The sequence below is a fragment of the Cyprinodon tularosa genome, unplaced genomic scaffold (assembly GCF_016077235.1).
Source record: "Cyprinodon tularosa strain WSP-4 unplaced genomic scaffold, ASM1607723v1 ctg189, whole genome shotgun sequence".
NCBI lineage: Eukaryota > Metazoa > Chordata > Actinopteri > Cyprinodontiformes > Cyprinodontidae > Cyprinodon > Cyprinodon tularosa.
This window is the reverse complement of record NW_024038669.1, coordinates 3,338,446-3,356,536: the sequence shown is the minus strand read 5'-3', so window position 1 is coordinate 3,356,536 and position 18,091 is coordinate 3,338,446. Positions and strand designations below refer to the sequence as shown.

Sequence of the window (18,091 nt, the reverse complement as noted above, 5' to 3'; positions counted from 1 at the left end):
CGAAAGGAGTCAGCTGACAGTAAATAGGAGATCACGAGTTCTTAATATTAATTTCTGTTCCCAATTTATCAAATTTAAATGTGATTAGGGGAGTTACTCAGATGACCTCCAGTTTTATAAATACAGGTTTGTAATATGATTAGATTATATATTTATTTAGATTCCTTAATAACTTCAAGGCAACATATTTATGTTGTTTTTTATTTGAGAGTAAAGTAATTAAATGCGTAATAATTAAATGCAGAAGTTAAAAGATTATGGAACATTTTTATTTTATAACCAGTTATTGTATGTTTCACTTTTGGAAAATCATCAATACTTTTGACTGAGAGGGGAACTTATTGTAAGAAAAATTGCGCAAAGGGGTTCATAAGCCAAAAAAAGGTTGGGATCCACTGCCTTAGATAGCAGCCAAATAAACAGTTTTTCATATTTAAGAACAAACTGGACTTACAAATATTATATGAGCGTTTATTTTTATGTATTGCTGGTTCTTGTGAAAATTATTAATATTTCATCTTTAAGGATGATATATAAATAAAGTTTTACTTTCCTATTTACTTATACGTTTCTGTATATAAACTGGATATGTGTGTATCATATAGTGCATTAAGACAACTTTTTTTGAGAATGGGCCTTATATAAATGACCCAGATTAAACCTTAAAAAGTTACAGCACAGCTTGCTAAATAAGACATTATAATATAAAACATCTGTACAATTATTTGCCATGCAACTATACACTCTACAAAACGATAATGGCAGCTATCCTTTAATCCCTGTCTTTGTGAAGAGCAACAGGCGCTGTTTACGAAGAAAATGACGGCAGTAGTAGCTGAAGAGTACGGTGAGGCAATTCTCGAGGTGGAGGTGAGTCTAGATACAGCAGACGTGCAGTGGATGAGACAAGGGGTCCTGATCCATCCCGGGGCCAAGTACACCCTGAAACAAAATGGCCTAAATCACACCCTTACTATTCATAAAGTGACTCTGTCTGACCGAGGCACCTACAGCTGCGAAACTCTTCATGACCGCACACAAGCCCAGCTCACCGTGGAGCGTGAGTGTCCACTCGTTCTCACTATGTCCTGTTGTTGTTTGTTTACCTTTGTTACTGACAACTGCACGTTGGTTACACCTATAGTCCCTGCTTCCTGTGAGGGCAAATCTCAATTAATTGCGTAGATGCAGTTTAAGTTTACTGGGGACAGGGGCACTATGCCCTGGGAAATGATGGTAACCAACAGGTGATATCCTAACAAAGCCAAGACACAGAGCAGGGTAGCCATGTAATCAAACTCCAAAGAGAACACATTGCATATAATGTCTATTAGCACATAGATTTAAAGATTAATCTGTAAATAAATAAAGAATTAAGATTTATTTTCTTCTTTCAAGAGTTTCAAGAGAAGTAAAACGTCTTTGTTTTGCACTTAACACTCAATCAAACATCTTCTAGTAATTACAAGGGTTTCATTTTGCTTATGTTTCTTAGCCCTGTGATTTGCAGGCAAGGGGATGAATTAAAGGCTGCTCTTTCAACACTTGTGCAGGTGGGAAGGAGAAAGTTAGGACTTCAGGCCACTGTTGGCACATCCTATGAATTTCGATCTTCCCTCACTGCATCTAAATTTACACCCTGGCCTTCAAATCTAGGGTTGTTGTCATCAGGTCTCCAAAATTAACACTCCTTTTTTTTCCACTGGGAATTTTTGCCTGTGATACAATAAATGAAAAACTTGGCAAATTCAAAGATGGATTGTGTACAAAGCTCTATGGATCAAATGGCTAAACTCAGTCTGGTGTTGGATGCCAGGCCCATTCTGTAAAAAAATAAACCACAGAGCTTCATGCATTCAGAATGTTCTGGTTGATCAGGAAGACCTATATCCATGGTCCATTCGTCCTTCTTTTCTGTGTTCTGGTGTCTTACAGCAAGAAAAGTCACAATCAAGAGGGGGCTAACTGATATTAAAACAACAGAGAGAGAAACAGCATCCTTTGAAGTGGAGCTCTCTCATTCCAATGTCCCAGGAACCTGGATCAGAAATGGAATCCAGCTTAAGCCGACGAATCACTTCCGTATGAGCGCCAAAGGAGAAGTTCACAGCCTGACCATCTCCAACCTTTCACTGGAAGACACGGGGACCTTTGTGTTCTCTGTAGAGAATCTGAAAACCTCTGCGAGGCTTGTTGTGAAGGGTAGGCAACTTAGAGACAGACAGAGTAATGTGATATTGAGATAAATAGTACATCACTTAGATCAGTGGTTCCTAACGATGGTCCTAAAGTACCTCCACCCTGCAAGTATTAGATATATCTCTCTTACAGCACAACTGATTCAAATAAGGGCTCCTCATCTTCAATCAAATGCGACAGGAATCTGTCAATCATGCATTCTTTTCTGGTGCGAGGCAACAAGGAAACACCTAAAACATTCTGGTTGGGAACCATTGACTTAGATCGTAAAAGAGAAGGGACATCTACATTTGTTGTTATAGCAAAGAAATGTACAATAGCTAACATAAAATTACTACAGTAATAAGTAAAAGTAATAGTCTTATTCAGACTTGACTGGGAAGTAGTGAAACCACAGTTTTTCTTGACAGGTTAGAACGCATAAAGGACCTCTGTAGATGCATCAAAACGTTTAAAGCCTAGAGGCCATGACATTGGTTGGCCGATGACATCATAGCGCGGCGCCATGGCCTGTTCGGATTTAAAGCAAGTTTTTTTGCCATGTCGGAAGGAAAGGTCCACTGCATCCTTCCTATACTTCATAGCTCAGGGTATCCAGTGATAAATTGCGAGTCCAAACAAGCCGGCTGCTTCTTGCTCAGAGGAAAAAGAGAAATGGAGACGAACAGTGGGGAATATTGTAAATGCAGTTTAATATAATACCCTCCTGTTGTCTTAAATTAAGGAAAATCATTATTTAAAATGGTTAGTGAGTCTGATGTGTGGAGGGTAATGTTTGGTTTATTGAAAGGTTTTATCTGCAAATACGTTTGGCTGACATTAAAGAACAAATTCAAATATCAGTGCAGTGTGGGGACTACAATCTGATATCTGCAATGACATTACTGCTGCTGAAGCTGCTCAGAATCCAAACTAGCAAACAGAGCAGTAGTGAAAAGTTCAGCATCCATTTTCGCCTGCTTTGTGCATAAACTGTCACAGTTGCTAGGCGACAGAGCTTATGCTGATTGAGGGGCCATGACAGCTGAAGAAGGCTCGACCTATTTGAATCTATAGCTGAACTCTCCCAGCCTGCTTATATTCACGGCATCCCAAAGATCCAGTCCTTGTAGATTGGGTTCTTTGCAGGACGCAGCCGCAAAAATCGAACACAGCCCATGATGCTTGTCAGTTCCCAGATAGATGAAATGTGAAGTTTGTTAGCTATTTTAATTGTAATGGCTCCAAGTTTAACTTCTCCCGGCCAATACGTTGCACATTTACGCTCACAGGCTCTCATTTTGTACTGTTTTCCAGCCAGGTTCTATGTCCACTAAAGCTAATGGTAATGCTAACCAAAGGCTTCTTCCTTAACTTGGCAGAAATGCTCAAACTCTCTACCACTGTTCACCCTCAGTTTGCTTCTTTTATTTATTAATTTTTTTTATGTTGGCATAATAACCTCAAGTAGAAATCCATCCATCCATCCATCCATCCATCTAGATCCGTTTAGAGAAGCCAATTAACCTAACAGTCATGTTTTTGGACTGTGGGAGGAAGCCAGAGTACCCAGAGAGAACACACACATGCTCAGGGAGAACATGCAAATTCCATGCATAAATACCCCGGGCTGGGAACCAAACCCAGAACCTTCTTGATGCAAGGCAGCACTGCTACCTACTATGCCAAGAGCAGCCCTCAAGTACAAATCATATATTTTAGACATTTATAAATTTATCACTCATATATTGTTTTATCTTTAGTAAATTTAACGCTGTTATTTTGCACCACTCTACACAGTTTGTGTAGAGTGGTGCAAAAATAAGCGTAACAGATACTTTTTTTAATTAAATGTTTGACAGAAAAAGTTCTCAATGTAACCACTGGTCTTCCCTGGTCAAAATGTGCAAATTGTTGGCTTTAAAACAGATGCATCCTTCATCTGTCCCTATCCTTCCTTCCTCCCATATTCCATCTGCTTATTTAGATGCTGTGTAGTTTCTTAGATTTTGAGTCCCAGTGTTCCTCACTGCAATGCACTGCATATACCACACTGCTAAGCTTTTGTTTTAGGTTTGAACTGCTGTTGTTCTCCAGGTGTCTGGGGGATTTAAGCTATGAAGTTAATGAAAACATCTTTTGCATATTTTTTTATTAAGACTAATTAAGTAACCATCAACCAGGAACCCCCAACATAAATTCCTCCTTTACTCTTTAGGGGCTAAACCATTGCTAGTACATCCTTAACATTGCTTGTCTCTGTTTCTATTGACTAATAACACACCTTAGAGAATAAACTGGTTAGATCTAAGCTTTACTTTAAACAGTGTCTACAGACCTCTCCGATAGGAACAAGGGGTTGGCTCATGGACGGCAGAAAAAAAATCAAAGAAGTTTACCTATTGATGAAAAAAGAGTTGCTTTATTATTAACAATGGAATAGAATAGAAATATCCCTTATTGCCCTGAAGCTGGAAAATTCAGGTGTGTCATTAGTGAATCAAACAGGTTCCCAGACCCCTTAAAAAACTGTAGAAGAGTCACAACACTAAAGACAATTAAAATTATGTGTGGTATAGAAAGTAAATACCAATTTTGCCAGGATAGTCAGGGGTCTAGAGAACAACAAAATGCACATTTCTGGCCATGCTTGAGGAAAAGAACAACTGACTATTCACAAAACCCAGCACAAGTGTTCATTGTTTCCTCCACTATTTGTTTTCATATTTCCTTCCCCTTTAATATAAGAGTCGGTGCTGTGCAAATAGCTGCAGTTACTAAAGCTGAACCTATGAAGCCAGCATGAAGCCCAGGTGGTAAGACACAGTCTGGTAACATACTCAAATATGTGTTCCATGAACTTCAATTCTGCAGAAAGGCAGAATATTCATAAGAATGGGTAAATGCAAAACATTTTTTAGATTGTTTTTCATTTGTTTTGTTTTTTGGGTTAAGAAATGTGTCCAGGTCTTGGCTCCAACTTGTCCCACATGGCAAGAATTTTCACAGAATGATAACCTGATAACCAACCTAATTTAAAGTCACAAAGCAACCTCTGTACAACTCCATCATCAGCTGGTAATGCCGTCTGAAGAGGCCTCCTCTGTGTCTGCTGACCTTTACTAATGGATTCAACTGAATATAGGATGCTATAATTCTATATTCTATCCTATTCTACCCTATGATTCCACTGGGCATGCAACCATTTATGCCAACTGTGCTTTCTCAGACATATCAGCAATTTAGGTTATTCACAAGTCCATCACTATTGATTATGTCCAAATCTGCCTTTATGCAAAGTAGGCAGTGACCCCAGACTGACAGCTGAAGTTGTCCACTCAATTGTGGCCAAATGGCAACCATAGCATGCATGATAATAGAATGGAGTGACAGCTCTTCTAACCCTGCCTTTATCCAGGCTCACGTTACAAACACAAAGAAAATAGCTTTGAACGATTCATTAAAAAGCTTTGGCTCTACTCCATCTTTCACTCGGGTACCGCTTTAACCTCAACTCACAGAATAATTCTCCCCATGCCTCTGTCAATCAGTGTCTATTATCCCTGTGAGCATTTCATGAAATTTAAAGGATGACATTTGGTCCATATATACTACATAGATAAGTTGATATAGATAGCAGGTTTTTGTTGTTTAAATAAGCAATCTTTTTCTTTATCAGAGCCCCCAGTGACTATCTTTAGGAAGCTGGAGAACCAGAGAGTCCCTGATGGATCTGTTATCTCTTTCGAATGTGAGCTGTCAAGACACAACGTTGATGTCAAATGGATGAAGGTAGTGCTTTGTTTACTTCTTTTTGTAGTCACTCATACTGATTTTAATTATGATTTTAATAAAAAAGATAGCTTATGAGAAAAACGTTTACAAAACGCACTCAAAGAAAATATTTAGTTGTAGATTTGTTAGAATAAAGACTCCATTAAAAGATGAAAAAGTCTAGATTTTTTGGGACATTCATTTTGATATTAGATGTCATTTGAATTAAAAGGACAGTTCATTTCTGCTCTTTTTAAGCAGAAATTTTAACTTTTTAATTTTGAAATGTTCTTGTCAGGATGGGGTAGAAATCAAGCCAAGCAAAGATGTACGAATTTATGCAATGGGAAGGAAACGCTTTCTTCAGATAATGAAGTGTAATACCTGTGACTCTGGCATGTACACGTGTGACGCTGGCGATGCTTCTACGTCATGCAGAGTGGAGATCTACGGTAAGCTATCACCTCATTTGTTAATACATCACTATTAAGCGGTATTTTCTGAGGAAAGCAAAAATGTCAACAATGAAACAATCCCGTATGGAATATTTTAAAGCAGCTGTATTAGCTAAATGTTAACATTGCATAAATCAGATGAATGGTAAATGAAATGTACTTATCTAGTGCTTTAATAAGCCAAAGAACTCCAAATTACTTTACACCACGTTCAGTCACTTACATAAGTGAGTCTGCCATAAAATCTGCACGACAGGCCCTCTGGCCACCGCCAGCAGACATTGTGGGCGTGTCTTGCCAAGATCATAACAATAGAAGTGTGCAAACCAGTGACCCACAGGCTACAGGATGAATCACTATTGTGAACCACTAGTGAATCATTTTAGATGTGATTTAAACAACAGGGAATGTGTTACTTTCAGTCTAATAGTACTTGCCTCCACTGAAGACAAAACTCATATCAACCATGTATGTATTCCAGTACCTCTGTTTGTACCTCATTTTAACCCTGTAAATTAATCTTATGATATTTTTTTAGTAAATATTGTAATTGCAATATAAGAACCAATCATGATACGTTCTTTTTAGATCTCTTTCTTTTAACACCTTTTGTGACAGCTGGAATGAAGAGCACTATAATCTGTACTGTGATGACACCACATCCAACAGACTAAAAATGATCTTGGCATTTGAAGTGTGAATTTGTGACACTTTGAATAGATTAGCTAACAGATATGGCTAACAGTTCTTTATGATACTGATATTACAGACAATGGTATTTTGATGCCAATGTAATGCATAGTTCGATCGCTACTCCACCAAATGAAAATAGAAGCTGGAAACATTCAGGTTCAGTGTTGGGATGGGTGGGGATACAATGACCCATCCTGTCCTCTGGGGATTTTATGCATTGACTGTGTGATTTCTGTATGTAACAAGTTACATCTAACTAAATGCCCTTCTTGAAATTTAACAGCATTAACTTCTTTGCAATGATCAATGCTGAATATGCAACAAACTGTTAGTTTGATTACTTGACTAACACAATGAGCAAAGCCAACACTGGAAAAAATCAAAATCTAAAAAAGTTATTTTTTTCTTAAAATAAGTGCATTTTTTCTTAGATTGAGGAGGTAAAAGAGACATTTTGCCAATAGACCAAGACAATTTACTCTTAAAATAAGAAAACACAATTGCATTGTCTTATTTTAAGTGCATATTATCTAATTATCTTTTTTTAAGAGTAAAACTACTCGTTCCATTGGCAAACTATCTCATTTACCTACTCTAATTAAGGGTAAATACACTTAATTTATAGATCATTTTTCCAGTGAACTGGTTCTTGACAATCCTTTGGGATCTTTTTACCTGAATAAGAAAATGCTTTATAGCTACGGTAAACATTGAAATGACATTTTGTTTGGAAGAATCTCTTTCAGTAGCTACAATGTCATTTAAAGTGTAGTTAAAACATGATGTTTAATACATAGTCTTATTAGTTTAGATTGGGTGAATATGCATAATGACATAATTTTAAGTTTGATATTGATTGTGATTTTTGCTAATTGGTGAAAAAGATGCAAGATCATTTAAAAAATTTTCTTCTTATTACTCCCTGTAATTTAACAGTGGATTTTTACATTGTAATAAAGGGATTTATGAATGAATAGTGTGTAGCACAGCACTGCCATCTATTGACATTTATCTGGTACTACACTCTGGACTGAGTAGCATTGGCACCTGGTATCTTTTCACACCTAGAAATCTTTCACCACGAATAAGGTAACAGTAAGAAAACTTCAACAAGTAGTTATTGGTACTGATATTTGTTTTATTTGCTTTTTTTTCTGTGAATTGTATCTGTAGAGCGTGAGCTACTGGTTCTGCAGGACCTTGAAGATCTGGACATCCAGGAAGATCAGAATGCTGTGTTTGTGTGTGAGATCTCTGTAGAAGATGTTCCAGGGGAATGGTATAAAAATGGGGAGCTGATACAACCTACCAGCACCATCAAGATCCGCCAGGAAGGTAAACATGAAAATATATAGTAGGTTTGATTTTTTTAAACTATAATATTACATATATATTATATATATACAATTTTCTTTTTTTATTATTACTGTTTTCAGGAACAAAACACTTTCTTCTTATGTGTAATGTGCGACCAGAAGACTCTGGGGAGATCAAGTTTGTTGCCAGAAGCGTTGAATCTGTTGCTTACCTGGAAGTGGAAGGTAACCAAAGAAGCAAATAGAGACAACTTGTGAAATAAATGTTTGATATTTTAATTTATATTAGAACTCTTTAATTATATCTTAATTACCGTTATTAATTACCCCTTCCGATGGCTATTATATATTCAAAGTGATTCCATCATTTTTATTTACAAAATATAAAAAGCCAGATTTCCTCTTAAATGACTTTATTATTAAAGGAGCCAATCTTTGAGATCCATACTGTTGTTCCTTTGTGACAGTTTTTCATGCTGTTTATACAATGATAAAAAGTTGCTTTCTTTTATGAAATGGTTAACAAACACTACAGTGTCATGAAGCGGTGTTGGGTTGAGGACCCAAAAGCAGAGACAAGTTGGCAGAGGTGAATTTTGGTGGGTTTATTGAAGTTTACAGATCCGGAGGCAGGAATCCAAGATCCAACAAAATAACACTAACCAGAACCAAGGAGACATCAGGGGAAACCAAACTCTAGGAGCCAGGGAAAGACGAGGTAAACAGACAGACGTTTTGACGAGGATCCAGCAAACAGGAACTGAAGAGGGAGGGCTTTTAAAGGGGACAGAGACAAAGAGAGGGCTAACGAGGGGATTGAAAACAGGTGAGGGCAGAACAGAAAACAGAGCAAGGGAAAGAGGACACAAGAAGGCAGCAGAGGACAACAAATGGAAAACCAAGAAGACTGAATACTAAAAAGAAAATCATAACAGAAGCAGAAACCTGACATACAGTGAAGCAAATTTAAGGATGGAGGTTCAGACATTCACTTCAAGATTTAGTAAGTGCTGAACACAGTGGGATCATTAGAGACATTACAACTTTATTCTTTTTAGTTAGACAATGTCTCCCAACCCATGTAGAAGGCTGTTGCGGAACTGCAAATCTTCAGTGGCACATTGCTGCACCCTAAATTTACAAAGCTTAAAACAGCTGATATTTGCACGGTTAATTTTTTAGTCCGTTTATAACACTGACATGCTGCTTTCATTTTGCACATCTCAGTGTTGCAGTATAGTAACTGCACAGTATTTCTATTCAATGCTGTTCAGAGTTAGGGTTGGGTTTTCGTTGTGTCCTTGGGCAAAACACTTCACCTGTATTGTCTACTGAGGGTGGCCAGAGGGCCCGGTGGTGCTAGTGACTGTGTGCGTGAATAGTGTATAAGTATAATAGTGTAAAGTGCTTTAATGACAGAAAAGAAATCCCATCTGGGCTACATAATTATAGGTATAACTGATTAATAAATCCAGCCAAATGCCTTAAATTTCAACGCCCTGTGGTTCAAACAGATGAGGTTTAAAGTTACTTATGGCTGTTTTGGCTAAACAGAGTTAGCGTCACAGGACCTAGTATATGTCATTTTCCCAGAATGCATTGCCTTCTTTAACATCACAGAGATATCTGTGTGATAATATTGTATTGGAATCTATTTAAACGAAATAGCTTGCAGTATTTTTCCTGTTTTGTGTTGATATAGTCAATAAATATTTCTTAAATAAAGTCTATGGTTAGAACTAACCATGTATCTCTTAACAGGCCATAAATCTGCTGAGAGCAAAATATGTATTCCCATTTTAAGTGTCAGTTTCTTTAGTAGGTTCTAAATGTATTCATAGATTGAGAGACTTGGGTTTCATGTTCTGGTGAGCAGAGGAAATGGAATGCAGGGACATAGCGAAACTAAAGCTGATAATTCATTGACATTTCATATATTGTTTCATGCTGCTCCACAGTTTATTTAGCAATTACATGTCAAACTGCAGCGAAATATAGAACCAGTTTAACTTTCATAAAAGGTTTCAAATCTGAAACCAGACTTGGTGGTTGTTTCTGGGTTTTTAGTCAAAATAAACAAGAATTATTCTCTAAGATAGCAACGCAAAACAAATATACTATAATTTATAACTATAATATACAATTATACTTAGGCTAGCTGACTAAAAGTGGACGTTTTTATAATTGTAGCTATCCTTTTAGCGATATTTGCATTACTTTGCTAAAACAAAAGTTTGAAGTACTACCCTCCTGAATCTACAACTATGAAAAGACTCAAAGGTTATTTCCCTTTTTTAGGGTAAAGAAAAAAGATAACATTTCATTGCTAAAAGATTGCTTTGTGAATTGGTAGCTTGGCTATAGAATACTAAAACTATTCTGGTAGCTATAATGTTCATCTTGTAATATTATCATCACAGTGTGATGTTTGATTTGCTCTAAGGTTCAATGTATTTGATTAATTCAATTCAATTCAGGTTATTTATATAGTGCAATGTCCTCTTAATGCACTTTACAGTTCAACCAGATCATACACTCATTTTAATTCAAAATTTTCTGGTTAAGGAAAACCAGTTGATTGCATCGCCTCAGTGACTCGAAGGTAATCCCTCACAGCGTGCTTGTAGCGACAGTGGAGAGGAAAAACTACCTTTTATTAGGAAGAATAACCACAGAACCACACTCATCTGCCGAGGCCGAATGGGATTAGAAGACAAAAATACTAACTCTAAATTAGGACTAAATTAGAAAAGCAAAAGACAAAAACAAAAATACCAGAAAAATCAGGCAATTAGAAGTCAATAGCTACTTTTTCTTTTCCCCTTTCAGAGCTTCCGGTCAACATTGTAAAACCCCTGCAAGATACGACTGCCCTTGAGAAGAGCCGTGTCATCCTCGACTGCACGGTGTCGAACCCAAGATGTAGCATCCGCTGGTACAAAGGCAGCAATGTTATCCTGCCCTCTGAACGCTTTGAGATCTCCAGCGAAGGCTGCTACCGCAAACTGATCATCCAGCAGGTGGCCTTGGACGATGAAGGCACATATAGTGTGCAGGTTGGAGAATATACATGCTCTGCCAAACTGACTGTGGAAGGTAAACGCATTAACTGCACTTCTTTTTTTTTTTGATACAGTTGTTTTGTTTCGTACAGTGAAATGTTTGTTTTTGGTTTTATGTGAAATGGTATATATTGGTAATTGTTTAATTCATATTTTTTATCGTTTAAAATTTATAAACACTTTTAATAGAGGTCTCATTTATGGAAACCCAGTTAATGTTTTCCTTCTGCTTCTCTGGACTCGCCAAGCCCAGTCTTTGTTGATGGTCCGGGAGCTGAGAGATGTGGAGGTCCCGGCCAACGAGGAGGCCTGCTTTGAGTGCGAGGTCTCATCCCCTGTCCTTAGATCCCCGGTTTGGAGTCTGAATGGGGAGCCCCTGCAGCCAAGCTCTCGGATACGCCTGGAGAAGATGGGAACGGTGCACAGGCTGACCCTCCGCCAAACCACCCCTGACATGAGCGGTGTGGTGGAGTTTGTATCCGGGAAAGCAAAAAGTCAAGCTCAGCTTCGGGTAGTGGGTAAGTAAAGATATATTATATTATGTTCTACTAAGCAAATCTGCTCTACTGTATATTACAGGTCTTCAGCCATCTCTCTTTCAGTAGTTCTCCAAACATTCTTAAGGACTTAATTAAATCTATCAAATATTTAGTAAAACGTTGACATACAGAATATATTTAAAACGATTCCTCTGAGAATGGCCTGCTTTGAGTGAGAGGTCTAAGTCCTGGTCCTTAGATCTCCAAGTGCAATTTGATCTAATAGTACTGGTGGTCTTGTTATTGAGTAAAGTACAATTTTATTGTATGGAAATAAAAAGGCTTTCATATGTACTGGGAGGCAGCAGTGCTGCACAGTAGAGCAGCTTTTAGCATTGATGCTTAACAGCAAATATCATCTAGGATAGGGGTCTTCAAGTGGCCAACAACTTGTCGACATATCTCTGTGTCAGCACTCCCGAGTCAAATAATCAAGTCATTAGCAGGACTTTGTAGAACATCTCTTAATCTGAATAAAAAAATAGTAGCTTCTAGCTCCCGTTTCTTCACCATTCACAGAGTCAACAATAAGGGCACTTATATGAGAAGGAAATCAACTCTTTATTCCTGTTTAGATCCGGACAGCCCTTGGCCTTTTGGCATTCTCAAAAAGAACCACTGAAAATCAAATGTAGTGAATGCCAAAATCTCTCTGTTAAAGTCAGACTGTAGTGATCAGACAGACTTAGGATCCCAGAATTAAGGCAGGAATGCTTATAAGGAACACTTTGGATCAGCAAATGTTAAAGAAACAAAGATAGAGTTCTTCGCGTGCAGACATTTTGTTATGGTGAAAACATGTTTCAACAGTGTGAAACATTTTAATCTAATATTAACAATTAGCTTCATCTATCCAAATAAATGTTTTGGGGCCCTTTGCAGGATAAATGTTCTATTTGTACTGAACTGCCATACTGTATATAAATAAAAGTACCTCCTCAATGTTCAATCTTTAGAGCGAGGGATCAACAAGAGTAGGTGACTGTAGCAACTCATTAACCATCCTTATCATTTAAAAGGAAGAGGTAGGGTCCCATGTCTGTATGAAACACTTCTGGTTTAATTAAAGAAGCACAACCAGTCCAGCTACTGTATGAGTCTCAGGTAATTTAATACAGGTTTTGAGTTTTATTATTAAGGGTCACCACCCTTTCAACAATGACATCGGGGAGTTCAGAGAACTGCTGACCCATTCATACATTTTGCCATACAAAGAGGTTTGTATAACTTTCCTCAAAAAAGAAAAGGGAATGTCCTAAATAACACAACTTTTTAAACATCTTTTTTTATTAAAAAAAAATATATTTTTTTTTAAATGAAAAAAAAGAACTTGTTTTGATGGCCAGTCGATCTACATTACATTCACAATACGTTCACTTTAATTTTCTCATTATGACACATTGACATTATAGACTGTATTTATTTTAAGTTTGAAATATATCAAAGACATTTTAAACTTAAATAGTTTAGATTGATATATAAAATAATTCAACAGAACATAGAATTTATTAAATGACAGGACATTGAATCTGTTTTTCTGATGCAATGGTGTTTAAGATCCAGCAGGTGGCAGTATAGTACAACACAGTTACACAGTACAGACCAAGTATCAATGCAGTTTGGGGAATATGCCAAAACTCTCCATGAGGCCTAATCTATCCATCACTAGAAACCAGGGAGGGCAAGTCAAGACAGGAAAATCTGGGAACAAAAGGCAGGCAGGACAGGAAGGAATGCTGGATAATCCACTACCACAAAGACTTTCATAAAGTTTGGCATTAACTAGATCACTGTTTGGGGGCTTATAAAGTCAGGAGGCGAGGTGAGCTGAGTTGCTCTGGTTGGAAGTTGGCATGGTTGGCAACGATAGAAAAAATAAACACTCCCCATTGAAGCCTGAGTCATAACACGGCACTTATCGTGGCATTGCATTCGGATAGAGTTCTTGATTGCATATTGAGTTAATTTAGCCATTTGATGCAGGTGGGTGGAAGCAGAGACACATCCTAAAGGGGCAGGACACTGGAGCTTAAGGTCTGGAATTGAAGACCCTGGTCTAGTAACCTTGCTTGAGCCAGACTGATAGTGTAGTTGAATTTGAATTCTATACAGTATCCATCTGGAAAGACTCCCATGGAAAGTGTTCTCTTAAAGGAAGGGACATTCAGCTGATGGGGTAAATTACCAAGTAGCATCTGCCTCCCATGACAAGCTTTTAGCCAATCCCAGCAGCAGTAGCAGTTGAGACATATAACATTTTTGATTTGTTTTATAATTAGCGTTGTTACCTGCTAAATAAAACTCTTGCCAAATGCAGTTTTGAGAAACATGCAGACATCTCTCCCATCCACAAAGCCACAAATCATTCCCTTTTGCTTAATTTGCAATTGACAAAAAGACCTGTGATAAGGCATAAAAGATTAGGGATAAATTTCCTGTGGTTGCCTTGATTGATCATCAGCTCAAATAGACAAAAAGAGAATAAAAAGGTGCCAAAGGAAGAAAAAGGTGAATGGGATATATACGATATATACAGTGTGTCCACATATGAGAGTTTTTTTTGTTTTTGTTTTATAGCAGGATTAATATACAGAGTTATTGCACAAGGTATTTACATAGGTATTGCTTAAGGGGTCAATCACAAATTTAACAAGTGTACAAAATGTAACCAGGACAAGAAATCAATGAGCATATGTGGCTATTGTTAAGTCAAATCATTGTTACCGAGTAGTTAAATACAAGTTGCTATATTGAAACATGTTAAAATCAAGACATCATAAACAAAACAACTGAATGAACATCAATTTCTGTGCACAAGTGCATTCAAATTTGCAATAATCATAATAACTGTTAGTGACACTTGTTGTTTTACATCAACAACAGGTAAATATTTTTTTAAAGAAAAAACTAAACAGAAAAAAAACAACACCCAAACTGTCCAAAAAACATTAACGGTTATCTCAAATTTTTTACAGGACAAAGCTAGATGATTCTTAGGATTTTTAGGAGCTGATGAGACAACAGTTATACTTTTTATCAGTTGTGTGGCCCATTACATCTGTTGTAAAAATAAAACTGCATTTCAAAAAAAGAACGTCATTTTAACTGTTAAATGTGGTGCTCATATTTTTTTTGTTGATTTTTTTCCTTTTAATGATGACAACCTTTACCATAAAAATTGATTTAGTGTTTATATGTGTTGTCTATGACTAATATTTCCATTTGCCTTTTGATCTGAAATACTTTGGTTTGTCAAACAAGCAAAAAAACAAAGAAATCAGAATAGTGCAAAACACTCTTTCACATCACTGTAAAAGCAAATAGGACTCCTACAAGGTCATTAGGTAAAAATCTTAGACACGCTTTCTCTGCCATCAATGCAACATTTTACTTGAACCAGTAGGTGGCGATAATTACAAAGCATGGAGTTTTACTCATCTGATAGGAATATATTTTAAGGTCAGTAAATTCGATAGTTTTTCATTAAATAATAAAAAGTGTAAAAAAAAAAAAAAGAAATGTTAGAGAATTCAATCGAATTGAAAAAAAATTGAGCGATCAAAAAAGACAGCTTTAATTTTCCTGGTGGTGTGTTGAAGTGCGTAGCCAGACTTGGCATTGCATGTGTGGGACACATTAATAAATGCATGAAATGGTTAAGCTCCCAGTGCCACATTTTGTAAATAATATAGGGTGTTTATGGTCGGACTCTATGAGTGAGTATGTAGGTCAGGCCACACAGGGCAAGTAGTCCAAGAAGCTGCTGCTCCGGAGAGCTGTGAACTAATTTTAGTTTTATTATGATGCCTTAAACTAAACTGAGTTGAGTTCAATCATCTGACCCAGTTAGTGAAGCTGTTGTAATTTGAGCCTCCTTAAAATGATGAGGTGATCCAACCTAACCTGAAGTACAGGCAGGACACTAAAAAGGGTTAAAAATGAATACATTTAAGCTCTGATATAAGTTACATTAATATAAATAAAAATATCAGCAGTTCTGATTCAAGCCTAAGAACGGAATTCTTGTTTCGACTTTTGCGAAATGTGAACATAATGTACTGTATGTTTTACATAATTTTTAATTGATTATAAAGTAGCAATTTTTTTTTTACAAATACAGAAACATTTAGATTTTCCAATCATCATTAAAGCTGAAAAGTAAACAATTTGACCCTGTAATGTTATAATGTGGTGTTTATAAAATCAAAGAACTGTTAAAAACAACTTAAGTGAAAGAGGATATAAATATGTTATTGTTACGTTGGGGTGCCTTTGTTGAGTTTTTGCTATTTAATCCACTGCACTGCAAAAAATTGAAATCTTAATAAGTCATTTTTTCTTAAAATAAGTGCATTTTGTGTTGAATTGAGGAGGTAAGTGAGACATTTTGCCAATGGAAAAAGACAAATTACATATAAAATAAGAAAAATAATTGCAGTCTCTTATTTCGAGAGCATATTTTCTAATTTTCTAATTTTAAGAGTAAACATACTAATTCCATTGGCAGATCATCTTATTTACCGACTGAAATTAAGGGTAAATACACTTAATTTAAGAAACTTTTACTTATTTCTAGATCATTTTTGAAGTGTGAAATATAATTTCATAACTTCATATGTCAGAACCTTTTCAAAATCGCTAATGTATGCAATCGTTAAGGTTTATCATGTTTATAGTTTGGATTTATAACAAATTTCCTTTCAAAATCTAACATTTCCCTATTTTTTGTTCACAGGGAATCCCTGACAGAAAGGCCGAAACTGCAGTCCTCTAATATATTGATATGCCTGCTCTAATAATGTACCATTGATGTTTATTGTTTGAAAGCGGTGAAAAAGAAGCTTAAAATAGGCATGGTTGATTGTTCAAAGTGAATCTTTTGTTAATGTAGAAGCTGAAAAAAAACCTGTAAATACTGCTGTTTGTTGGAGTGATTTAACTGCAACTGGTTTAAGTCTAACAAAAAAAATTTATATTCAATAAACAGCTAGATGACTGGGATAATTAAAGACATGTTTGTGGTTTGGTTCATGTGATCCAGGAAAGATAAATGATGTTTAAAATGTACTAACTGCACCTCTAAATAATGTCAAGAAAAAAAAAAAATCTTATTGTGAATAATTATATAGTTTAGAGCTAACAGCTATTTAGAATGAAACTAAGAGATGAAAAATAAGAAACAAGTTAAGAGCATTTATTTGTGAAGTAAGGTAAAAATAGGAACAAAGTACTAATTAGAAAGATAGAACACTCCTTGGGTAAGAGTAGCAATGCTAAAGCTATGGTTCATATAAGAATGACATAATTTTTACTTGTCAAAATATGGAAATATAATATTTATATGATATTTTTTGTTCTGTATTAAAGTCCCAAAGGTAAATTAAATGTTTTTTTCTGAAGAGTCATTATAGATTGAACGTTCTATTCGATGGCTGAATGGACTATGTATTTCTGTATATACGTTTTGACTTTTCCTTTTTGTAAAGTGCTTTAAGTAAAACATTTGTTGTGTTAGTTTCTGTGCTGCTTAAATAAACTGGAATTGAATTGATTCTGAGTTATATACTATATATTACATCTGTGGGTAGAAATTACTGCTTTCATCAATAAAAAGCTAAGCTTCTGCCATTTTTAAGATGTTATCTATTAGGGTTCAATCTCTTTGATAATTTCTCCTTGATTTTCTAAACTGAAATGATGGAAAACAATGAACAAACTGCTTATTTGTGCAATAATCATATATTCAATGACCACCCTGTGTGGTTGGGGTAAAGATCAAACTCTTTCCGAAACCAGTCGGGAGAAGAGCAAAAACATCTTTTCCTCTGAGAAAAGCCTCCAGAGCAGTGTTTTGCTCTTCTTTCAGTAAAGAAATACTCTGTAATTCCGATAAAACTTGCTCGATAGCCACGCTAACGCTAGTTTCATCGGCTGAAGCCACCATGTTCTTTAGACTGAACTGTCGCGCTTCTCGTTGCGTCACACCTCAACCCGCCTCAAAGCCAACGCTGATTGGACGTTCATTTGGTGAACGGCTCCAAATTTTCTTCAACAGAGAGTCTCCAGACTGATTA

The 18,091-nt window shown here is 36.3% G+C and overlaps 1 protein-coding gene across 7 annotated transcripts in view; it reads left to right on the top strand.

The window, feature by feature from the left end:
• LOC119782108 (obscurin-like protein 1) overlaps positions 1-17,568 on the top strand; it is a 50,858-nt gene extending 33,290 nt beyond the window's left edge. For all 7 annotated transcript variants that reach the window (XM_038282901.1, XM_038282902.1, XM_038282900.1 and 4 more), the window contains 9 exons: positions 794-1,060; positions 1,936-2,202; positions 5,858-5,970; positions 6,251-6,404; positions 8,274-8,435; positions 8,537-8,641; positions 11,246-11,512; positions 11,727-11,996; positions 16,753-17,568. In XM_038282901.1, the coding sequence (XP_038138829.1) occupies positions 794-1,060; positions 1,936-2,202; positions 5,858-5,970; positions 6,251-6,404; positions 8,274-8,435; positions 8,537-8,641; positions 11,246-11,512; positions 11,727-11,996; positions 16,753-16,763 (1,616 nt within the window). In that variant the 3' untranslated portion in view covers positions 16,764-17,568. The remainder of the gene's footprint in view (positions 1-793; positions 1,061-1,935; positions 2,203-5,857; positions 5,971-6,250; positions 6,405-8,273; positions 8,436-8,536; positions 8,642-11,245; positions 11,513-11,726; positions 11,997-16,752) is intronic.
• Positions 17,569-18,091: the final 523 nt, after the last annotated feature.